Raw genomic sequence first — 25907 nt, 5'->3', positions numbered from 1 at the left:
TTGCTTCCAATTCTTACCCAACTTGCATCCAAGATCTGCCTTCTTCCAATTTGTACAATGGCCCCTGTAGTAAGCACCTTCAGGAAGGTGGCACTTTCCGGAACCAGTAATCTCAGCAATTTGAGGCAAAACAATATCCATCTTTGGAGGAAGCATCCCTGGCTAGAAATTAGGAGGCTTGGCTTCTAGTCCTGGCCCTGCTATTTGAATTGACCTAAATCACTCCCTGAGTTCTCACTGACCTTGGGTATGTCAGTAAATCAAATTTCATATGGGAGTCAAGGCTTAGAACTGTAAGGTCATCCTCAGTTCTAAATTCCATGAGCTGTTGGTTTACCCTCTTGGGGACAAACGTATTTCACCTGTTGAAGGCCAACAGAAAAGGCAGTGAATCTCCACTTGTCTCTTTCCTATTTGCTATCTCTGCTGCTTGTAATTGCTGTAGTTTGAAGAGCTTTGGTTACTTTGCCTACTGCCCAGCCAAGGTGCCTGAGCCTTTGTGCCCACCAGGAGGGGTGAGGCCGGGGGAGTGACGGGGCTCCAGAGAAGCTGCCTTTGACTGCTTGAGCCTCTTGTTTGGCCTCCATGGTTTGCCCCATATCTCAGGCAAGGGATATGGGGCAAACCATATCCCAGTGTCACATAATGGGATTCAGCTCATTATGTGACATTGGCAGGAAAGGAATGTAACTTACAGCATCTTGGATGGCATAGTGCTTGAAAGAGCATCTCAGTGTTTCTTGCACATAGTGATGCTTGGTGTTCTTTCAGGGTCTTTGGTCACTTAGAGAGAGGAAAACAACACAGTTGTCTTCAGGGACGCTCCTTTCTAGTCCTTTGGGTCCCATTATCCCAATGGTCCCCATTGCAGAGGTTCCTCCAGCAGAAGAATGGTTTGCACTCAGCAGGCCTGAAGACCCTTGTGAGGAGCCTCACTGAATAAGCCTAGATGGAAAGAACCCTTGTCGAGCTGCCAAGCTGTGATTCAGCATATGTCATACATGTTCATCGTACAAAATGTAGATGATACAAGCAAAGAGAAGGAAAAAGTTACCCATAGTCTCACTGCTTAGAAGCCACAATAATCAATCGTTTCCCATTTTTGAGCATTATTTTAAGGACTAGGCACTCTGCTGTGTAATTGCAAACATAATGTAATGTAATTTTCACAACACCTCTCTGAAGTTTGTGCTATTATTTCCCTCTGCAGACATGAAAACTGGGGTTTAGAGAAGTTAGACAACATACCCAAGGCAGCACAGCCGGTAAGTGGCAAAGCTGAGATGAAAATCCAAGCCTGGCTGACTCCAGGGTCAATGTCGTATGTAATCTAATTTCCTAACATTTTGTAGTCTTCTCTGCCAGTCTTTTTGTCTGCACAGTTTTTGTTTCTTTTTATCCTTGCATAATCATGGTCTTGCTGGGTTTTCTGGGGGTCTTCTACCTGCCAGACCCCCAAGCCCTTGGGGGTTCTTGGCTGTTGGATCTCTGCAGAAATCCACACCATAGAAACCGTTTCTGGAGGACTGTAGTGCACTCTACCAATGTGGCAGGTCTGTTTCTGTTTGGCAAGGAGAGGACAGAGTCTCTTTTTCAATCTTTCTTCAGTCCCTAATCTCTTAAAGCTTTACTTGCAATTCCTTTGTCTAAAAAGCAAAGACCAAACAGAGTTACCTGTGTCTGAGACGATCTCCACGGGGTGGTCCAGAGAGCCGTGCAAGGAGCCAGGAGGGCTGGCCACATGTGCCGGCTCAGGCATGTGTGGGCTCCCCAATACCTGAGGCGTACAGTAAGGACATTGGGGTACACATCCCAGCAGCCCTGGGATGGGGGATTGTTGAGGAAGGGTCTGTGTGGGGCCCATGCAGGGAATGCAGCCAGACTCTACCTCATGAAACTGCAAACGTCTCTGCCCAGGCAGGGGGCTGCAGTTTGGGGCTGCAGCATGGATACAGCCCCCCGTACAGGGCCTCTCTCCACCAGGCCTTCCCTCCCATCCTCACTGACTCCTGGAACTCGCTCTATCGCCACCCCCCACCCTCGTGTCTTTTTGTTCCTTCCAGTTTTCAGGAACATCAAATAAAAGCTCTTTCAAGAGGCTCCCTTGAGGCCAACAGCCAAGAAACCACATTTCGTTCTCCCGTTCCAGCAGATGAGCCAGCTTGATGGGATTTGGCCCCTTTAATAGAGAGAAGCTCTTGCCTGAGATTAGACTGTTTTGGGCCTGATCCCTCAACTTCGTAGGACCTCAGGCTTAAGCCATGAGAAAAATATTATAAAGAAAAAGTGAGGGAGACCTTCAAGAGGGCAGAGGAGTAAGACGTGAAGATCACCTTCCTCCCCACAAATACATCAAAAAATACATCTACATGTGGAATAACTCCTACAGAACACCTACTGAACGCTGACAGAAGACCTCAGATTTCCCAAAAGGCAAGAAACTCCCCACATACCTGGGTAGGGCAGAAGAAAAAAGGAAGCACAGAGACAAAAGAATAGGGACGGGACCTGCACCTCTGGGAGGGAGCTGTGAAGGAGGAAAGCTTTCCACACACTAGGAAGGCCCTTTGTGGGCAGAGACTGCGTGTGGCAGAGGGGGGAAGCTTCGGAGCCACGGAGGAGAGCGCAGCCACAGGGGTGCGGAGGGCAAAGCGGAGAGATTCCTGCACGGAGGCTCGGCACCGAGCAGCACTCACCATCCTGAGAGGCTTGTCTGCTCACCCGCCGGGGTGGGCGGGGCTGGGAGCTGAGGCTTGGGCTTCGGTCGGATCGCAGGGAGAGGACTGGGGTTGGCGGCGTGAACACAGCCTGAAGGGGCTAGTGCGCCACAGCTAGCCGGGAGGGAGTCTGGGAAAAAGTCTGCAGCTGCCGAAGAGGCAAGAGACTTTTTCTTGCCTCTTTGTTTCCTGGTGCGTGAGGAGAGGGGATCAAGAGCGCCGCTTAAAGGAGCTCCAGAGACGGGCACGAGCCGCGGCTATCAGCGCGGACCCCAGAGACAGGCGTGAGCCGCGGTTATCAGCGCGGACCCCAGAGACGGGCATGAGACGCTAAGGCTGCTGCTGCCGCCACCAGGAAGCCTGTGTGCGAGCACAGGTCACTCTCCACACCGCCCCTCCCGGGAGCTTGTGCAGCCCGCCACTGCCAGGCTCCCGTGATCCGGGGACAACTTCCCCGGGAGAACACACGGCGCACCTCAGGCTGGTGCAACGTCATGCCGGCCTCTGCCGCCGCAGGCTCGCCCCGCCTCCTCTGTACCCCTCCCTTCCCCCCAGCCTGAGTGAGCCAGAGCCCCCGAATCAACCGCTCCTTTAACCCCGTCCTGTCTGGGCGAAGAACAGACACCAGAGGGCGACCTACACACAGAGGCAGGGCCAAATCCAAAGCTGAACACCAGGAGCTGCGCAAACAAAGAAGAGGAAGGGAAATTTCTCTGTGCAGCCTCAGGAGGAGCAGATTAAATCTCCACAATGAACTTGATGTACCCTGCATCTGTGGAATACCTGAATAGGCAATGAATCATCCCAAAATTGATGTGGTGGACTTTGGGAGCAACTGTAGACTTGGGGTTTCCTGTATATGACTGACTAGTTTCTGATTTTTATGTGTATCTTAGTGTAGTTTTTAGGTCTTGTTATCATTGGTGGATTTGTTTATTGGTTTGGTTGCTCTCTCCTTTTTTTTAAAAATTACTTTAAAAACTTTTTTTATTTTAATAATATTTTTAAAAATTTTACTTTAACAACTTTTTAATTTAATTTAATTTTATTTTATTTTATTTATTTTTCTTTCTTTTTTTTTCTCCCTTTTATTCTGAGCTGTGTGGCTGACAGGGTCTTGGTGCTCCAGCTGGGTGTCAGGCCTGAGCCTCTGAGGTGGGAGAGCCGAGTTCAGGACATTGGACTGCCAGAGACCTCCCGACCCCACATAATATCAATTGGCGAGAGCTCTCCCAGAGATCTCCATCTCAACACTAAGACCCAGCTCCACTCAACGACCAGCAAGCTCCAGTGCTGGACACCCCATGCCAAACAACTAGCGAGGCAGGAACACAACCCCACCCATTAGCAGAGCCTGCCTAAAACCGTAAGTTCACAGACACCCCAAAACACACCACCAGACACGGTCCTGCCAACCAGAAAGACAAGATCCAGCCTCATCCACCAGAACACAGGCACCAGTCCCCTCCACCAGGAAGCCTACACAATCCACTGAACCAACCTTACCCACTGGGGGCAGACACCAAAAACAATGGGAACTACGAACCTGCAGCCTGCGAAAAGGAGACCCCAAACACAGTAAGTTAAGCAAAATGAGAAGACAGAGAAATACGCAGCAGATGAAGGAGCAAGGTAAAAACCCACCAGACCAAACAAATGAAGAGGAAATAGGCAGTCTACCTGAAAAAGAATTCAGAGTAATGATAGTAATGACCTAAAATCTTGGAAATATAATGGAGAAAATACAAGAAATGTTTAACAAGGACCTAGAAGAACTAAAGAGCAAACAGACAATGATGAACAACACAATAAAGAAAATTAAAAATTCTCTAGAAGGAATCAATAGCAGAATAACTGAGGCAGAAGAACGGATAAGTGACCTGGAAGATAAAATAGTGGAAATACCTACTGCAGAGCAGAATAAAGAAAAAAGAATGAAAAGAATTGAGGACAGTCTCAGAGACCTCTGGGACGACATTACATGCACCAACATTCGAATTATAGGGATCCCAGAAGAAGAAGAGAGAAAGAAAGGGACTGAGAAAATATTTGAAGAGATTATAGTTGAAAACTTCCCTAATATTGGAAAGGAAATAGTTACTCAAGTCCAGGAAGCACAGAGAGTCCCATACAGGATAAATCCAAGGAGAAACATGCCAAAACACATATTAATCAAACTATCAAAAATTAAATACAAAGAAAAAATATTAAAAGCAGCAAGGGAAAAACAACAAATAACATACAAGGGAATCCCCATAAGGTTAACAGCTGATCTTTCAGCAGAAACTCTGCAAGCCAGAAGGGAGTGGCAGGACATATTTAAAGTGATGAAAGGGAAAACCTACAACCAAGATTACTCTACCCAGCAAGGATCTCATTCAGATGCGACAGAGAAATTAAAACCTTTACAGACAAGCAAAAGCTAAGAGAATTCAGCACCACCAAACCAGCTTTACAACAAATGCTAAAGGAACTTCTGTAGGCAAGAAACACAAGAGAAAGAAAAGACCTACAATAACAAACCCAAAGCAATTAAGAAAATGGTAATAGGAACACACATATCGATAATTACCTTAAATGTAAATGGATTAAGTGCTCCAACCAAAAGACATAGACTGGCTGAATGGATACAAAAAGAAGACCTGTACATATGCTGTCTACGAGAAACCCACTTCAGACCTAGGGACACATACAGGCTGAAAGTGAGGGGATGGAAAAAGATATTCCATGCAAATGAAAATCAAAAGAAAGCTGGAGTAGCAATTCTCATATCAGACAAAATAGACTTTAAAATAAAGACTATTACAAGAGACAAAGAAGGACACTACATAATGATCAAAGGATCAATCCAAGAAGAAGATATAACAATTGTAAATATTTATGCACCCAACATAGGAGCACCTCAATACATAAGGCAAATGCTAACAGCCATAAAAGGGAAAATCGACAGTAACACAGTCATAGTAGGGGACTTTAACACCCCACTTTCACCAATGGACAGATCATCCAAAATGAAAATAAATGAGGAAACACAAGCTTTAAATGACACATTAAACAAGATGGACTTAATTGATATTTATAGGACATTCCATCCAAAAACAACTGAATACACTTTCTTCTCAAGTGCTCATGGAACATTCTCCAGGATAGATCATATCTTGGGTCACAAATCAAGCCTTGGTAAATTTAAGAAAATTGAAATCATATCAAGTATCTTTTCTGACCCCAGTGCTATGAGACCAGATATCAATTACAGGAAGGAAACTGTATAAAAATACAAACACATGGAGGCTAAACAATACACTACTAAATAACCAAGAGATCACTGAAGAAATCAAAGAGGAAATCAAAAAATACCTAGAAACAAATGACAATGAAAACACACGGCCCAAATCCTATGGGATGCAGCAAAAGCAGTTCTAAGAGGGAAGTTTATAGCAATACAGTCCTACCTCAAGAAACAAGAAACATCTCTAATAAACAACCTAACCTTACACCTAAAGCAATTAGAGAAAGAAGAACCAAAAAACCCAAAGTTAGCCAAAGGAAAGAAATCATAAAAATCAGATCAGAAATAAATAAAAAAGAAGTGAAGGAAACAATAGCAAAGATCAATAAAACTACAAGGTAGTTCTTTGAGAAGATAAACAAAATTGATAAACCATTAGCCAGACTCCTCAAAAAAAAAAGGGAAAAGACTGAAATCAACAGAATTAGAACTGAAAAAGGAGGGCTTCCCTGGTGGCGCAGTGGTTGAGAATCTGCCTGCTAATGCAGGGGACACGGGTTCGAGCCCTGGTCTGGGAAGATCCCACATGCCACGGAGCAGCTGGGCCCGTGAGCCACAATTGCTGAGCCTGCGCGTCTGGAGCCTGTGCCCCGCGACGGGAGGGGCCGCGATAGAGAAAGGCCCGCGCACCGCGATGAAGAGCGGTCCCCGCACCGCGATGAAGAGTGGCCCCCGCTTGCCGCAACTGGAGAAAGCCCTCGCACGAACCGAAGACCCAACACAGCCAAAAATAATAAATAAATAAATAAATAAATAAGAAAATCCTTTAAAAAAAAAAAAAAAAAAAGAACTGAAAAAGGAGAAGTAACAACTGACACTGCAGAAATATAAAGGATCATGAGAGATTACTACAAGCAACTATATGCCAATAAAATGGACCACCTGGAAGAAATGGACAAATTCTTAGAAAAGCACAATCTTCTGAGACTGAACCAGGAAGAAATAGAAAATATAAACAGACCAATCACAAGCACTGAAATTGAAACTGTGATTAAAAATCTTCCAACAAACAAAAGCCCAGGACCAGATGGCTTCACAGGCAAATTCTATCAAACATTTAGAGAAGAGCTAACACCTATCCTTCTCAAACTCTTCCAAAATATAGCAGAGGGGGAACACTCCCAAACTCGTTCTACGAGGCCACCATCACCCTGATACCAAAACCAGACAAAGATGTCACAAAGAAAGAAAACTACAGGCCAATATCACTGATGCACATAGATGCAAAAATCCTCAACAAAATACTAGCACACAGAATCCAACAGCACATTAAAAGGATCATACACCATGATCAAGTGGGGTTTATCCCAGGAATGCAAGGATTCTTCAATATACGCAAATCAATCAATGTGGTACACCATATTAACAAATTGAAGGAGAAAAACCATATGATCATCTCAATAGATGCAGAGAAAGCTTTCGACAAAATTCAACACCCATTTATGATAAAAACCCTCCAGAAAGTAGGCATAGAGGGAACTTACCTCAACATAATAAAAGACATATATGACAAACCCACAGCCAACACCGTTCTCAATGGTGAAAAACTGAAACCATTTCCACTAAGATCAGGAACAAGACAAGATTGCCCACTCTCACCACTATTATTCAACATAGTTTTGGAAGTTTTAGCCACAGCAATCAGAGAAGAAAAAGAAATTAAAGGAGTCCAAATCAGAAAAGAAGAAGTAAAACTGTCACTGTTTGCAGATGACATGAAACTATACATAGAGAATCCTAAAGATGTTACCAGAAAACTACTAGAGCTAATCAGTGAATTTGGTAAAGTAGCAGGATACAAAATTAATGCAGAGAAATCTCTTGCATTCCTATACACTGATGATGAAAAATCTGAAAGTGAAATTAAGAAAACACTCCCATTTACCACTGCAACAAAAAGAATAAAATATCTAGGAATAAACCTACCTAAGGAGACAAAAGACCTGTATGCAGAAAATTATAAGACACTGATGAAAGAAATTAAAGATGATACAAATAGAAGGAGAGATATACCATGTTCTTGGATTGGAAGAATCAACATTGTGAAAATGACTATACTACCCAAAACAATCTACAGATTCAATGCAATCCCTATCAAACTATCAATGGCATTTTTCACAGAACTAGAACAAAAAATTTCACAATTTGTACGGAAACACAAAAGACCCCGAATAGCCAAAGCAATCTTGAGAAAGAAAAATGGAGCTGGAGGAATCACGCTCCCTGACTTCAGGCCATACTACAGATCTACAGTAATCAAGACAGTATGGTGCTGGCACAAAATCAGAAATATAGATCAATGGAACAGGATAGAAAGCCCAGAGATAAACCCACCCACATATGGTCACCTTATCTTTGGTAAAGAGGCAAAAATATACAATGGAGAAACGACAGCCTCTTTAGTAAGTGGTGCTGGGAAAACTGGACAGCTACATGTAAAACATGAAATTAGAACTCTCCCTAATACCATACACAAAAATAAAATCAAAATGGATTAAAGACCTAAATGTAAGGCCAGACACTATAAAACTCTTACAGGAAAACATAGGCAGAACACTCTATGACAAATCACAGCAAGATCCTTTTTGACCTACCTCCTAGAGAAATGGAAATAAAAACAAAAATAAACAAATGGGACCTAAGGAAACTTAGAAGCTTTTGCAAAGCAAAGGGAACCATAAACAAGACCAGAAGACAACCCTCAGAACGGAAGAAAATGTTTGCAAATGAAGCTACTGACAAAGAATTAATCTCCAAAATATACAATCAGCTCATGCAGCTCAATATCAAAAAAACAAACAACCCAATCCAAAAATGAGCAGAAGACCTAAATAGACATTTCTCCAAAGAAGATATACAGATTGCCAACAAACACATGAAAGGATGCTCAACATCACTAATCATTACAGAAATGCAAATCAAAACTACAATGAGGTATCGCCTCACACCAGTCAGAACGGTCATCATCAAAAAATCTAGAAACAATAAGTGCTGGAGAGGGTGTGGAGAAAAGGGAACCCTCTTGCACTGTTGGTGGGAATGTAAATTGATACAGCCACTATGGAGAACAGTATGGAGGTTCCTTAAAAAACTAAAAATAGAACTACCATATGACCCAGCAATCCCACTACTGGGCATATACCCTGAGAAAACCATAATTCAAAAAGAGTCATGTACCACAATGTTCATTGCAGCCCTATTTACAATAGCCAGGACATGGAAGCAACCTAGGTGTCCATCAACAGATGAATGGATAAAGAATTTGTGGCACATATATACAATGGAATATTACTCAGCCATAAAAAGAAATGAAATTGAGTTATTTGTAATGAGGTGGATGGACCTAGAGTCTCTCATACAGAGTGAAGTAAGTCAGAAAGAGAAAAACAAATACCATATGCTAACACATATATATGTAATCTAAAAAAAAAAAAAGGTTCTGAAGAACCTAGGGGCAGGACAGGAATAAAGACGCAGAAGTAGAGAATAGACTTGAGGACACGGGGAGGGGGAAGGGGAAGGGGAAGGGATAGCTGGGACGAAGTGCAAGAGTGGCATTAACATATATACAGTACCAAATGTAAAATAGATAGCTATTGGGGAGCAGCTGCATAGCAAAGGGAGATCAGCTCAGTGCTTTGTGACCACCTAGAGGGGTGGGATAGGGAGGGTGGGAGGGAGATGCAAGAGGGAGGGGATATGGGGATATATGTATACATATAGCTGATTCACTTTGTTATACAGCAGAAAGTAACACAACATTGTGAAGCAATTATACTCCAATAAAGATGTTAAAAAAAAAAAAAACTTAAAAAAAAAAAAAGAAAATGTGAGTTAAAAAATAAATGCTCCGAACTCTGCTTTCTGACTTGTGCTAAGAATAATAACAGGTAAGATTGTGTCAGAAATCTAAGCTTCAGGAGGGCCTGGAGCCACACACTCAGCAAATGTGTCTTGTATTGAAGTTAGAGAAGCTATAACGATTCTTTCTGGTAAAGGGGGAGTCATTTTTCTTTTTTTCTGCATGTTTCCAAAGTGGAGATGCCCTCTGGTCTGTGTCCTGGAGGAGGAGTGTTGGAGTGGAAACCTCCATACCCGTTTCCACCACTTACTCAGTTCTTCACCTGGGCAGGGAGTGGCTGATGTTCTCTCAGAACCCATCAGACCTTGATCCACATCATTGGGGGTTGTCACTGTTCTTCCGAAGCAAAAATATCCCACTGCATCTCTCTAGACCGTCTGCCTCCTGGGTGGGTAAGAGAGTCCATGGGCTCTCCTCGGCTTCTGACTCCCATAAGTATGCACACTTGGGTCAGGGCAGGGGCCAGTTTTGAGAAGTAACTGGGTGTGTGAGTCCAGCCTGGGGTCCTCCATGAAGCTGGCAGGGTATGAGGAGACCCACCAGGAATATAACCCAAGGCACATGTGCTAACATAGTTTAGCAGAAAGCCCTATTCTTTGGAGTCATTGGTACTATCTGGCCCACTAGTAAGGATGATCCTCTGGTGTGCATTTGGCACCCCCATTGTGTGTGTTCTCTTACCACTGAGAATCTTGGAGAAAGAGGAGAGTGAAACTTGGGTCCTCTGACCTCCAGCAACTTCCAAAGTACTCGACCTTGAACTCATGCTCCAGCTGCCCTCCATACGGGTCTTACTTTCTCATCCCCTGTGGGGCGGTTTTCTTTCCTAGAGTCAATGTCCGAAGAAGCTTCTCCAGTCTTTGTCATATGTGTCAAAGTTTTATTATCTCCTTTTGATCCTTTTCCTGTGCCTACTCCTCTTTTCTTTTTTCGTAACACTCTCCCCAACTTGACTATCTCTGCTAATCTTTATCCATCCCTGACCCACATCAAAAAGGAAGTAGAGGGCTTCCCTGGTGGCGCAGTGGTTGAGAATCTGCCTGCCAATGCAGGAGACACGGGTTCGAGCCCTGGTCTGGGAAGATCCCACATGCCACGGAGCAACTGGGCCCGTGAGCCACAATTACTGAGCCTGCGCGTCTGGAGCCTGTGCTCCACAACAAGAGAGGCCGCGATGGTGAGAGGCCCGCGCACCGCGATGAAGAGTGGCCCCCGCTTGCCGCAACTAGAGAAAGCCCTCGCACAGAAACGAAGACCCAACACAGCCATAAATAAATAAATAAAAGAACGTGAATTTCTTAAAAAAAAAAAAAAAAGGAAGTAGAGACACACCCACATCTATTACGATTATGCTTACGTGTGATACATGCATGATGCATTGTGTGTGCCTGTGCACCACATTCCCATGAATATCCCTGGATTTTGAATGCTGTAATGTTCTTTATAGAAGCAAAAAAAGTTGCCCCAGATGCATTTTATAACTTTGTAATTAAAGTAGCCATTAAAATAATTAAATTTGGTGTTTTATAAGGACTATCATAGTACAGTACTAGGCAGTTAGTGAATATTTGTTGAATGAATGTTTGAATGGAGGAAGGCTATGAAGGAAAAATAAACGGTGGTAATAAAAGTTTAAAAACATTAGATTTTATTTTTAACACTATATACAGTGAAGAGACAGCATAAATGGATCTTACTGTATTGTAGAAAAGGATATGATTAACAGATTTACATATATTATTACCATAGTACCTTTGTTAAGAATTTCATCTGCATTATTATTATATCTATATTTGGTCTAGCAACAGTTCACTTTCAAATTATGCAAAATGAACACGGATCAATCTTGCTTATGCACAACGTGTATGTAGACAGCACCCCTTAAACTTTCTTCAGTTCCTTATTTTTAATGAGATTTATGCATAGATTTTAAAAATGTTTTAATTAAAATAGTGAAAAATTTCAATATAAATTCTGTGATTATTCATGATCACAACTATTAATGGTACATCAAAAATGGTGACATAGGTAAGAGAAGCTGTGGGTTATTTGCCTGTCTTGCAGGCCAGGTATTGGGTTGGCCAAAAAGTTCGTTTGGGTTTTTCTGTAAGATGTTATAGAAAATCCCAAATGAACTTTTTGGCCAACCCAATATAGGATCACCACTTTTCTCTCTCTTCATAAGAAAGTGTAGGACTTTCACTTCTGGTCATGGTGGAGTAACAGGAACCACATTTACTAACCAGCCTGAAATAACCAACCAACAACTAGTGTGTGTGTGTGTGTGTGTGTGTGTGTGTATATATATATATATAACATTTTCAAGATAGTGGACACAGCCAAAAAATGACAGTTTTCCTTAAGAGATGAAAAAAATGTGGTAGGCCCTCTAACTGCCTGCATCCTCCTTTGAGAGAGTATCCAGGCAGTGTTGCAGGGAGGGGAAAGCCAGGCAGAGCCTGGCAGACTCCCTGAGTTGAGAAGAGATAGCTGACAGTTTGGGGAGATGAAGGTGGCTAGAATTCAGAGGACTGGGCACCAGGGAGGTGAAAGCCACACAGAGGAATCCTGAGACCTGCAGAGGGCAGCCCCCAGGTATTCAGCTGAATACTGACTGGTTCATGGACATGAGGAAACTACTCAAGGCTGGTAAAAGAACCATCTGAAAGAATTAGAGGTAACAATGCTTGACACTCACACAGGATGGGAATAAAGCTTACTCCCATCAGCCAGAATAGAGAACCTCATGATTCATGGGACATTTGGTAGGGTACATAAAGTGTCTTTCCTCAATAGAATAATTAAGTCTAATCACGGTTCTGGGTCCACCTAAGAAATCTTAAAGTCAAGTCCCAAATAGAGGGGAATTCCCTGGCAGTCCAGTGTTTAAGACTCCATGCTTTCAGTGCCAAGGGCCTGGGTTTGATCCCTGGTCAGGGAACTAAGATCCCACAAGCTGTGCAGTGTGGCCAAAACAAACAAACAAACAAAACCAACCTCAAGAATATTTATAAGAATTTAAAAATAGACATCACCCAACAAGGTAAAATTCACAGTGTCTGGAATCCAATAAAAAATTACTAGACATGTAAAGAAGCAGGAAAATATAATCTATAATGAGAAGAAAACTCAATAAACAAAACCAATGCAGAACTGCCAAAGATGTTAGAATTAGCAGATAAGACATTGAAGCAATTATTTGGATGGTATTCAGTATGTTTAAAAAGTAGAGACATGGGGGATATAATAAAAAATGCAATCAAACTTCTGGAAATAAAACAATGTGAGATGAAGAATACACTGAATGAGATTTATGGCAAATTAGAAATTTCAGAATAAAAATGATTTTTTTAATGACTTGGAGTTATAGCAATAAAAATTATCCAAAATGAACCACAGAGAGAAGAGAGAAAAATAAAGAACAGAGTATCAGTGGACTTTTGGGACCTTAAGCAATCTAATAAATGTATAACTAGAGGCCATTAAGGAGAGACTCCTTCATAAAGCAGAAAAATATTTGAAGTAAAAATGGCTGAAATTTTCTAAATTTAATAAAAATTATAAACTCACAGATACAAGAAGCTCAATAAACCTAAAGCACAAGAAACACAGAAAAAAATATATACCAAGGTATATCATAATCAAACTGCCAAAAACCAGTGATAAAGAGAAAATCTTAAAATCAGCACAGTAAAAAGACATATGATATATAAAAGAACAAGATAAAGATGATAGTAGATTTCTTGTTAGGAACAAACCAGCTGAGAGGACAGTGGAACAACATTTCTAAAATAATAAAAGACTGAAAAACAAACAAAAAATACCTTTCACACTAGGAGCAAAATATCTTTCAAAAGTGAAGGTGAAAGAAAGAGTTTCTTTTTTTTTTTTCCTTTTATTTATTTATTTATGGCTGTGTTGGGTCTTCGTTTCTGTGCAAGGGCTTTCCCTAGTTGCGGCAAGTGGGGGCCACTCTTCATCGTGGTGCACGGGCCTCTCACTATCGCGGCCTCTCTTGTTGCGGAGCACAGCCTCCAGACGTGCAGGCTCAGCAATTGTGGCTCACGGGCCCAGTTGCTCCGCGGCATGTGGGATCTTCCCAGACCAGGGCTCGAGCCCGTGTCCCCTGCATTGGCAGGCAGACTCTCAACCACTGCGCCACCAGGGAAGCCCAGAGTTTCTTGAATATAGAAAATTGAAACAGTTAATCACCAGCAGGCTCCCCAAATGTGAAATGTCTAAGGAGTTCCTTCAGGCAGAAGAAAGATGATACTGGAAAGAAATACGAATCTACACAGAGAAATGCAGAACACTGGAAATAGTAACTACTTATATATGTAATATTGTTCATTATTACTTAAATTTGTTTAAAACATATTGACTGTTTAAACAAAAACATGAATAATGTATAACAATAGTGCATGGGTTGGGAGTAGGGAAATAGAAGAATACTACTATAAGATTCTTACATTATACATGAAGTGATATCATGTCACTTAAAGGTAGACTGTCAAAAGTTAAAGATATATCCTATAAACCTGAAGCAACCACTAAAATAACAAAACAAAGCCAGCAAGCAGATAAAATGGAGTCATAAAAAATTCACTTAATCCACAAGAAGATAGAAAAGGAGGAAAAAGTGACTAAAGAACAAATGGAACAAATAGAAAGGAAATACCAATATGCTAAGCTCAAACCTAATCATGTTAGTAATTACACTAAATGTAAATAATCTAAACACTCCAATAAAAGGCAGAGATTTTCAGATTGGGTAAAACAGCAAGACCTAAGTACATGCTGCCAACAAGAAACACATTTAAATATAAAAATCCAGATAGGTAAAATGTAAATGATGCTAACACTAATCAAAATACAGCTGGAATGGCTATAGTAGTATCAGAAAAAGTAGATTGCAGAGCAAAGAGCATTCCCAGTGATTTAAAAAAATGTTGACTTCATAATAATAAAGAGATTGATTCATGAAGAGGACATTATGATTCTAAATGTTTATGCTTCTAATAAGAAAGCTTCAAAATATCTGAAGCAAAACCAGATGAAACTGCAAAGAAAAATAGATAAATCCACAATTATAATTAAAAGGTTTGAATAACCCTCTATCAATATGTGAGAAAACAAGTAAACACAAAAATCAGTACAGGTATAGAAGGTTTGAACAATACTGTCAACCAAGTAGATCTGTATGACATTTATAGAATATATAAGTCTCAGTAAATTTCGAAGAATCCAAGTAATAGAGATACGTTCTATGACCACAATGGAATTGAATTAGAAATCAAATTAAATTCTAAGTCAATAACAGGAAGATCTTTTGAAAATCTCCAACTATTTGGAAACCAAATAACAAGCTTTTAAATAAACCACATGTCAAAGAAGAAATTGAAAATGAAATTAGAAAGCATTTTGAGTGGAATGAAAATCAGAATAAAACATATCAAAATTTCTGGGATGCTACTCAAGCAGAACTTAGAGGGACATATACAACACCTATATTAGAGAAGAAGAAAGGTCTTAAATCAATAACCCCAGCTTCCACCTTAAGACCCTAGAAAATGAAGGGCAAAATAAATCCAAGACAAGGTAAAAAAAAAAAAAGGAAATGATAATTAGAATGAAAATCAGTAAAATGGAAAACAGAAAACAATAGAGAATATCAATGAAATCAAAAGTTAGTTTTTAAATAATATCAATAAAATTGGCAGACATCTAGCCAGAACAGTCAGGAGAAAAGGAGAGAAGACATATATACATTGTCCATATCAGGAATGAGACAGATAACATCATTAGAGATTCTACAGGCAGTAAATGGATAATAGGAAATATTCTGAACTACATTTTTGCCAACAAATTTGACAATAAAAATGAAACAGGTGAATTCCTTGAAAGATACACTATCAAAGCTCACTTGAGAAGACATAGATAACCTGAAAAACCCTGTATCTAGTGAAGAAATTGAATTTGTAGATTAAAACATTTCCACAAAGTAATTCCCAGGCCTAAACATCTTCATTGGTGAATTGTACTCAACATTTAATGAATAGCACCAATTTGTGCAAATTCTTCTGGACAATTGAAAGGGAGGGAATATGTCCCAACTGATTACCCTGATACCAAAACAAGACAAGACATTGTTAAAAAAAAGAAAGAAAGAAAGAAAGAAGAAAGAAGAAAGAAAAAAGAAAAAGAAAATTGCAACCCAATATCCCTCACGAACATAAGTACAAAAATTTTAAACAAATTTTTGGCAAAGCAAATCTAACAATATATAAAGAGGATAAACAAATGGAGTTCATCCCAAGAATGATGGGTTGGTTTAACATTTGAAAATCAACCAATGCAACTTATAACAAAATCCAACATCCATTCTTGAAAAATAATTTCAGAAAACTAGGAACAGAAGGTAGCCTGATAAAGGGCATCTATGTTTTCCCCTAAGATTGGGAACAAGGTTAGGATGTCCACTCTCACCATTCTGTTCAACATTGTACTGGAAGTTCTAGCCACAATAAGGTAATAAAAAGAAATAAGAGGCCTCCTTATTGGAAAGAAAAAAAAAGTTAGAAACTAACACTATTGATCCCAAGGCTTACTATAAAGCTTCAGTAATTAAGATGGTGTGTTATTGGCATAAAAGAAGACAAAACTTCAATGGGATAAAATAGAAAGTCCAGAAATATACCTGCACTTATATGGACAATTAATTTTCAACAAAGGTGCAAAGACAATTTCGTGGACAATGGCTAGTATAGTCTAGTCAATTAACTAGTGCTGTAACAGTTGAATATCCATATGTGAAAAAGGAACTTAAATCCATACCTTATATCATATGCAAAATTAACTCAAAATGAATCAAAGACCCAAATGTAAAACCTAAAATTATAACATTTCATAGTAGAAAATCTTTGCAACCTGTTTTTTTTTTTAGCATAATGGGGTATCATTTATATACAAAAACCTGCACATATTTAATATATATCATTTGATGAATTTGGACATATGTATACACCCATGATACCATCACCCAATTAAAGTGATAAACATATCCATCACTTCCAAAAATTTCCTTGATCAATTTTTTTGATGTGTGTGTGGTAAAAACACTTAACATGAGATCTACACTCTTAAAAAAATTTGAAGTCACAACACTGTCTTTAACTATAGGGATTATGTTGTACAGCAGGTCTCTAGAACTTATTCATCTTGTATAACTGTAAATTTATACCCATTGAATAACTACTCCCTACTTCTCCCTCTTCTCATGCCCTGGCAACTGCCAGTCTATTTTTTGCTTCTATAAATTTGACTATTTTAGATACATAAGGGGAATCAAGTGTCCCTCAACAGATGAATGGATAAAAAAATGTGATATATACATACAAAGGAATCTTATTCAGCCTTAAAAAAGAAGGAAATTTGCAACTACATGGATGGACCTAGAAGACATTATGCTAAATGAAATAAGCCAGTCACAGAGGCAAAATTTTATTTGATACCAAAAGCATGATCCATACAAGTACAAATTGATAAATTAGAGTTCATCCAAATGTTAAAAGTTCACTTGTCTATAAGATACTGTTAAGAGAATAAAAAAGCAAGGTACAGAAACATATTTGTGGGAGAAATATGTTTAAAAATTCTCATATTCAGAATACATAAAGAACTTTCAAAACCTAATAATAAGGAAACAACCCTTTAAAATGGGTAAAATATATGAACACACACTTCACTAGGAACTCATATGCATAACAAATAAGCTTGTGAGTAAAAGATCAGTACATTAGTCTTTAGGGACATGCAAATTAAAACTACAATACACCCCCTGTAATTTATTATTTTAATTAGATTCTTTGCAAATGTTGATTTTATTTTTGGTACCCAATTATTCATGATACACTCACAATTCATCCCTGTATACCAGGGTGTCAAGATAACTATACTAATTGGAGGGGAATCAGTGGTGGGCAGTCATTTGAAGACAGGGGGACAGGCACCCTCACTAGGCTCTGAGGTGTCAAGGGCCTTCCCTGGGCTTGCTACCCTCATTGAGATGAATATGCCCAGAATGGCTGAGCTGCCCGTGTCATGTCCTGGTTATAGATGTTCTAGAGTTGTACTCAAATCATTCATTCATTCATTCATTTCTTGCCCAGAATGTGTGGGCTGCCCATGTCATGTCCTGGTTACAGATGTTCTAGAGTTGTACTCAAATCATTCATTCATTCATTCATTTCTTGCCCAGAATGTGTGGGCTGCCCGTGTCATGTCCTGGTTACAGATGTTCTAGAGTTGTACTCAAATCATTCATTCACTCATTCATTCATTTATTTCCTGCCTATTCTGTTCTAGGCAATGTGAGAGGCCCTGAGGATGTAAAGATGAATACCACACAATCCCCGTCTTAATGGAGCTTAGAAATGAATGGGTAAGATAAGGATGTAAGAAAAGAGTTTTGCTAACCTTTTCCACCTCCAGCTCCTAGTATGGTGTTTGGCACAGGGTAAGTGCTTAGCACCTTTGTGTGGAATGAATGAATGGACAAACGAATGAATAGTTTGAAGAGAAGCTGAAGGAGCAGCCCTAAATGATATAGGCTGATCGTGTTTGAAGGCTGAGGGGCTTGGTTGTTCAGGCCCCCAGAGTGCTGACAGGCTCAGGCTGAGACGTGATATGGGCACATCCAGTAGAATTCCACTATCTGCAGGGGACCTGAGAGAGCTCCACCAGGAAGTGACTCACAGCACTACACTTCACCCAAGGGCCAGGCTTTGCCAGCTGAGGTCATTCCAGAATTCCTAGAGACTCCCAACCAACTCCACAGTAGATGCTCTTTTTCCATGTCCTTCGTATCTCTCTGTGGGAGCTGGGCTTGTCCAATTTTCAGATAGTCTTGGGCATTTTGTGCAGGGGACATGTGCCATGGAACTCATTCCCTTGAATTAATGAAAATCGGCATTAACAGTGCGAAAAATAAAGCATTCTAGAGTAGCAAAACAAATAGAGTTATGCATCTGGAAGATCTGTGTTTGAGTCTTGCCTTGACCACTTTCCAACTGTGTGATCTTTAAGTGGAAAGTGGGATAAAATTATCTTTGTTCAACCATTCATGAAAGGTTTAAATTGGATAAGATGAATAGATTATTTCGGACAAAGACTAACGTATGGTAAGAACCCAGTAATTGGTAGCGTTGCCAGAATTACCACTGTAAATACTGTATTGGGAGGGCTTGATTCCCCAAGTTTGGAGGAGTCGAGGAAGGACTTCTGGAATAAGTATTCCTTGAGGCAGGTCATGATGTAAGCATAGGAGTCATCCAGATGAACAAGTGGGGGAAGAATGTTCCAGGTTCCGGGTATAATGAGACTTGGGCAAAGTCAAGGATGGAAGAGGCCAGTGTGTTCAGGGGTCTGTATGGGCCAGAGTGCTGGGTGCCTGTGCAGAAGTGGCAAGAGGTGGTCTGGTGAAGGACTCAGTGCATGCAAGGCTGTGGGTGTCCTGCCCAAGAGCTGGGCTTTATCCTTGAAGGAAACAATGAGGTGTCATTACAGGGTTCTAAACTCTGCAGGTCCATGTTTTAAGATATTTTCCTGAGAGCCTAGCTCTCCCAGGTCTTAGGGAGACCTTCACAACCCATCCACAGAGTTCAAACAAACATCTAAATCTTGGAAATAAGGCAAAAAAAGGACAACATCTTCTTTCAGCATCACACAGGGGCATTGTTGTGCAAGCCCCCAAGCATTATTTAATTATAGGGGAATGTACCTTTGTTAGACTATTTCATCACTGGTTGAAAGCCCAGATACTATGGAGTTACCCGTTAACTCGATGTTTTGTTTTGTTTTTTCCTAGTGGAGAGACAATTGATTTTTACCTGGTAGGAACGATAAATCCAAATGTTAAGGCCTTATTGGACTATCAGGACATCAGCCAGTTTTGTATCTAACCTAACAACTTTATTCTTTATTTTAAAACCCAGTTCCTCAAATGCTTTTTAAAGCAGCTTTACCCAATGCTCTGATCTTCTCATTAATAAGTTAAGTAAGTCTTTGACGTGTTTTTCCATTCTATATTTGCATGATAACTGTGTTCACTTTTTGAAAGTCACACTTTGGCGTCAGTGTTTTAGCCAAAAGTCCCTGTGAAAGAGCAAGTGATGGAACTGGAAAGCCTGGAGCTGTTTTCTTAGTCTTTAGCCTTGGGATGCCCAGTCCCTGAGATCATTGGAAAGGTTACTCTGGGCATTAGTAGGGAGTATTGTGACTCAGGTTGGTACCCGGGGACCTCGGCAGCTTTGGTTGATGGTGAGGAGCAGCGAGCACAGGCACAGGGGAGCTGACTCAGCTCAGCATGGGTGAGAGGGGTTTGATTGGGGCCAGCATGGACTCTGGTCCAGCAGATGGGACAGGCAGGAGGATTCCCTGCAGCAGGTAGTATCAGAGTCAGACCGCTAGTAGCGCCCCTCCCTGTATGTTGCTAGACGTAAATCTCTTGAAGGCAGGACTCGAGCCAATAGCTGGCCAACATCAGGGATACGGGCTGCATCCAGCCTCTTGTGGGAGGGTTAGCAAGGGTGTTCAGGCTGCAGGGACCCACATCCCAGTGGAGAACTGAAAACAAGGCCAAAGCACTGTCTTTCAGATCTGGCCAGTGGGTTAGGAGCAGGTGAGAGTGGGGAGACTACAGCTCAGAACTATAGCTCCTGGGGCTCAACCCCAGACCTGCCAGATATTGTGTCAGAGGCAAAGAAGATCGGCCTACACTGTCTCATTTGTCCTTTCATTTATTCATCCACCCAGTACAAGGATGTATTGCTGAGCAAATGCCAGGCTCAAGAGACCCAGTAGGTAGGAGGGTTTCCGTGACTACATTGATAGGACTAGCGAAGATGGCCCTGTCATGTCCCATCTTCCTATTGACCCATTTCGCCTGCCTTCCCTGCAGTGTGATTGGGAGCAGAAGAGCGGTATTATGTTTACGAAGACTAAATCGGACCTCATTAAGACACCCCGAGTGGTGAACAACTGTCATTAACATTCAGCTCCTTTGACCACCCAACCTGTGTTGGGAGAATCCCTCCCATGATGTGTCAGTGCCCCTCCAACGCAAAGCTCAGGAATAAGCTTCTCCAGATGCCCTTGAGGCTGGCGGCAGGCATGTGACTGAGGCTCTGCCAGGCACAGGCACGCTGGACAAACTTCAGTTTGGAAGCATGTGACCCACAGAGGCAGGGACCACTTGGGCTCCACTTTGGCAAGGGTGGTGCAGAAACACCTGGCCTCCAAAAGCAGCACAGGTCCAGCCTGTGCCCGGTGATGGGGTGGGCGAGTTTCCCAGGGAGGCTCAGGGATAAACACCACTGACTGTTGGCAATCTCTCTGTAGTACTTGGCTCAGGCCAGTTGCCCTGAAGCCCTGAGGGTTTCCAGGCCCATAATGGGCTCCTTCTCCAAAGAAGAGTCCAATTCAATACATCTGTCTCCATTTAGGCATTTACGTGAACCTCTAGGGAAGTTTCACACAAAAGAAATTCTGGGAAGCAGTTAGATAACCCTATGAGCTCTGTCTTGCCTCCTTCTTTAATAGAAATGTAGGATGATTAGTTATATTGGATCCCTTCCATCAGGAAGGGAACAGGGATTGGTTATCACTGAAATAGACCCTCATTCTGTATTTGCTTTCCCTGTTCACCAAGCTTCTGACATTATTTGTGGACTTACAGAAAACCTAACTTACCATATGGTATCCCACAGAAGACTGTTCATTCGTTCATTCATTAATTAGTAAAGGAGCTCATTTACAGCAAAGGAGGTAAGGACATATTTAAAAAGACCTGTGTTGTCTCTTGTACTGCCTGGCTTGGCTCAGGGTGTGCCCGGGATGGATTAAAGCAGTCACGAGATCTACCCTCAATGGACACCCTTCCAGAGTAGGTATATCAGATCTTTGAGTAGTCAGGATATGCCGTGTTTCCATGGTCATTTCCCAATTCCATTCTGTGCGATTTATTCAGCAGATACTCTGGGCCAGATGCTTTATGTACCTTGTTGCACATATGCAGTTCTCACAACAGCCCATTTTCCACATGACAAGACCAAGGGCCAGAGAGCATAAGTTGTCCAAGACTACAAGCTAGTAGCTTCAGAGTTGGGCTTGAAACCCACTCATGCCCACGTTCTTTTCACTTCATTATGCCACCTCCTTTCATGGGGAACTGAAGGGTGTAATTCCTGCACTGCCTCTCATGGCTCTCCCTCTTCCCCCTCCTTACTCTTACTCTGACTTCAGAATTAGAGCCATAATCCACAGTCCCAAAGGACATTTGAGAATATGGCACTACTTATGAGGTATCCAGTTAGGAAAAGGAGCACTGCTTTAGGTCACCTCCCCTTGACTGGGTTTAGACAATATTAAGGAAAGAGATTTCACACCTTATTATAAAGCTATAGTAATCAAAACTGGTATTGGCTGTGGTATAGCACAGCGAGCTCAGCTTGGTGCTCTGTGATTACCTAGATGGGTGGGGGGGGGGGGGAAGGGAGGTCCAAGAGGGAGGGGATACATATGTATACATATAGCTGATTCACTTCATTGTACAGCAGAAACTAACACAACATTGTAAAACAATTATACTCCAATAAAAAGAATATATATATATATAAACAAAAAAATGAAAAACAAAACAAAACAAAAAAACTGGTGCTGGCACAGGATAGACAGATAAACCAATGAAATAGAATCAAGGATCCAGAAATAAACCCATATATCTATGGCCAGTGAATTTTTGGCAAGGGTGTCAAGACCATTCAATGGGGAAAGAATAGTCTCTTCAACAAATGGATTGGGACAACTGGAAATTCACATGAAAAAGAATGAAGTTAGGAGGAGAGGTGGCCAAAATGGTGGAGTAGGTGAACATACCTCCGCCCACGGACACACCGAAATTACAGCTACTTACAGAGCAACTACCTGTGAGAATGACCTAAAGACTAGCAGAAAAGATTTTCCACAAATAAGACATAAAGAAGGAACCACAAGAGATGGGTAGGAGGGGCAGAGACACGGTATGGGGAAGACCTACACCGCAGGCCAGTGACCCACAAACAGGAGAAATACCACAATTGTAGAGGTCTTCTCCAAGGAGCAAGGGTCTGAGCCCCACATTGGGATTCCCAGCCCAGGGGTCATGCACGGGGAATATGAGGCCCCAGAACGTCTGGCTTTGAAAACTAGTGGGCTTATGTTTGGGAGAGCCAGAAGGCTACTGGAAACAGAGAATACACTCTTAAAAAGTGCACACAAAATCTCACACACTCCGAGTCCCAGCCTAGAGGCAGTAGTTTGAAAGGAGCCTGTGTCAGACCCACTTGATGATCTTGGAGAACCTCCTGTAGAGGCAGGAGGCAGCTGGGGACAGAGATGCTGACAGCCACCATTAGTGGAAGATGGTTCTACTGTCATAACACCAGTGGGCCAACACCAGCTCTAAGTCTCACCCCTGCGGCCAGGCAGACAGCCGTGTGGGGACCTGGCCCTGCCTACCAGCAGGCTGGCATCAGCCCCAACCCCCCTGGGCCAAGTAGACAGCTGTGCTTGGACCCAGTCCCACCAATCCTGACCACCCTCCACTCCCTGGGTCTGTGAGCCAATTCTGCAGGAAGCCTACCTGGCCCTCTAGTGGGCCCACAGCTCTTGCATGAGGCACAGACTGGTTTGGGGGGCCAGCCCCACCTACCCACATGCCCGCAGTAGTCAGCCCCACCACAACATAAGGGTGCAGGCCCATGTTTTTTCCTAGGAGTTTTATGGTTTCAGGTCTTGCATTTAAGTCTTTAACCTACTTTGAGTTTATTTGTGTGTATGGTGTGAGAAAATAGTCCAGTTTTATTCTTTTGCATGTTGCTGTCCAGTTTTTCCAACACCATTTATTGAAGAGGCTGTCTTTTTTCCATTGTATATTCTTGCCTCCTTTGTTGTAGGTTAGTTGACCATATAAGTGTGGGTTTATTTCTGGGCTCTCTATTTTGTTCCTTTGATTTATGTTTGCTTATTTTCAGTACCATACTGTTTGATTATTGTAGCTTTGTAGTATGGTTTGAAATTGGGAAGGGTGACATAGGTTTTAGCAATTTTTTTTTTTTTTTGGATATGTCTCCTAAGGCAAGAGAAACAAAAGCAAAAATAACAACTGGGACCACATCAAACTAAAAATCTTTTGCATAGTGAAGGAAGCTATCAACAAAATGAAAAGGCAGCCTACTGAATGGGAGAAGATATTTGCAAACAATATATCTGATAAGGGATTAATACCCAAAGTGTAAAAAGAACTCATACAATTCAGCATCAAAAAACCCGGCAGTGCAGTTAAAACTGTGCAGAGGATCTGAATAGACATTCTTCCCAAAGAAGACATGCAGATGGCCAACAGACACATGAATAAATGCTCAATATCACTAATCATCAGGGAAATGCAAGTCAAAACCACCATGAGATACCACTTCACACCTGTCAGAATGACTATTCTCAAAAAGACAAGAAATAACTAGTGTTGGTGAGGATGTGGAGAAAAGGGAGCCTTCATGCCCTGTTGGCAGGAATGTAAATTGGTACAGCCACTATAGAGAACAATATGGAATTTCCTTAAAAAATTAAAAATAGAGCTACCATTTGATCAGTAATTTCACTTCTGGGTATTTACCCACAGAAAACAAAAACACTAATTGGAAAAGATACATGCACCTCCATGTTCACTGCAGCATTATTTACAAAAGCCAAGACATGAAAGCAACCTAAGTGTCCATCAATAGATAAATGAATAAAGAAGATGTGGTACACATATACCATGGAATACTACACAGTCATACAAAAAATGAAATCTTGCCATTTGCAACAACATGGATGGATATAGAGGGTATTATATTAAGTGAAATAAGTCAGATAGAGAAAGACAATTACCATATGATCTCACTTATATATGGAAACTAAAAAAAAAACCCGAAACGAATGAATATAACAAAATGGAGACAGACTCATAGATACAGAGAACAAATAGGTGTTTGCCAAGGGAGTGGGGGTCGAGGGGTGAAATAGATTAAGGGGATTAAGAGATGCAAACCTCCAGTTATAAAGTAAATAAGCCATGGGGAAGTAATATACAGCATAAGGAGTATGGTCAGTAGTATTATAATAACTTTGTATGGGAACAGATGGTTACTAGACTTATCGTGGTGATCATTTCATAATATATGCAAATGTCAAATCACTATGTAGTACACCTGAAACTCAGATAATATTATATGTCAACTATATTTTGATTAAAAAAAAAGACCTCTGCCATGACTAGTCATTGGCTGGGAGCAGCCCAGCAGAAGCACGGCCTCCCTCTGTATGAATGTGATGGTAAATCCAGGTGGACCGCAGCCAGGCTGCCAGTCATTTATGCTACCTACACTAGGAGCCCTGAAAGGTGCATTTTCATGGCTGCCACACTGTTTGGCTGAGTTCCAGCCAATGGAATGTGGGCAGGACTGATGTGTGCCTCTTCTATGTGTGCCTATAAACGCTTTATGCTCATTTCTCCTTGTCTACTTGATATGCACAAGTATAGGAACCTTGGAGCCATGTGCTGAAGAACCAAAGATAGAAGAAGCTTGACCCACCACTTGAAGAAGAGCCACCCACCAATCAGAAACACTCATTTAGGGCATCCCTTAAGTGAGAAGGTTCTATTGTGTTTTTAAAAAAGAAAAGAGAAAGGAAAAGAATGAATTTGGACCCCTACCTCTATAAAAATCAACTCAAAATGGATCAAAGACCTAAGTATAAGAGCTAAAACCATAAAACTCTTAGAAGAAAGCATAGGAGTAAATATTCATGACCCTGGGTTTGGCAATGGATTCTTAGATATGGCAGAAATAGTGCAAGCAACAAAAGAAAAGATAGATAAATTGGACTTCATCAAAATTTAAAATTTTTGTGCAACAAAGAACATTATCAAGTAAATGAAAACACAGCCTACAGAATGGGA

The 25907-nt window shown here is 41.3% G+C and overlaps 1 protein-coding gene across 1 annotated transcript in view; it reads left to right on the top strand.

Moving 5' to 3' along the window:
- Positions 1–6440, top strand: part of LOC103017871 (S-adenosyl-L-methionine-dependent tRNA 4-demethylwyosine synthase TYW1) — a 214919-nt gene extending 208479 nt beyond the window's left edge. The window contains exons 16-17 of the mRNA XM_057529605.1: positions 1211–1265; positions 3816–6440. Coding sequence (XP_057385588.1) covers positions 1211–1216 — 6 coding nt within the window. The 3' untranslated portion in view covers positions 1217–1265; positions 3816–6440. The remainder of the gene's footprint in view (positions 1–1210; positions 1266–3815) is intronic.
- The last annotated feature ends 19467 nt before the right edge of the window (positions 6441–25907 follow it).

Source organism: Balaenoptera acutorostrata, chromosome 15, assembly GCF_949987535.1.
Source record: "Balaenoptera acutorostrata chromosome 15, mBalAcu1.1, whole genome shotgun sequence".
Taxonomy (NCBI): domain Eukaryota; kingdom Metazoa; phylum Chordata; class Mammalia; order Artiodactyla; family Balaenopteridae; genus Balaenoptera; species Balaenoptera acutorostrata.
Note: the sequence above shows the minus strand (reverse complement) of the source record. Positions and strands in the feature narration are given on the sequence as shown.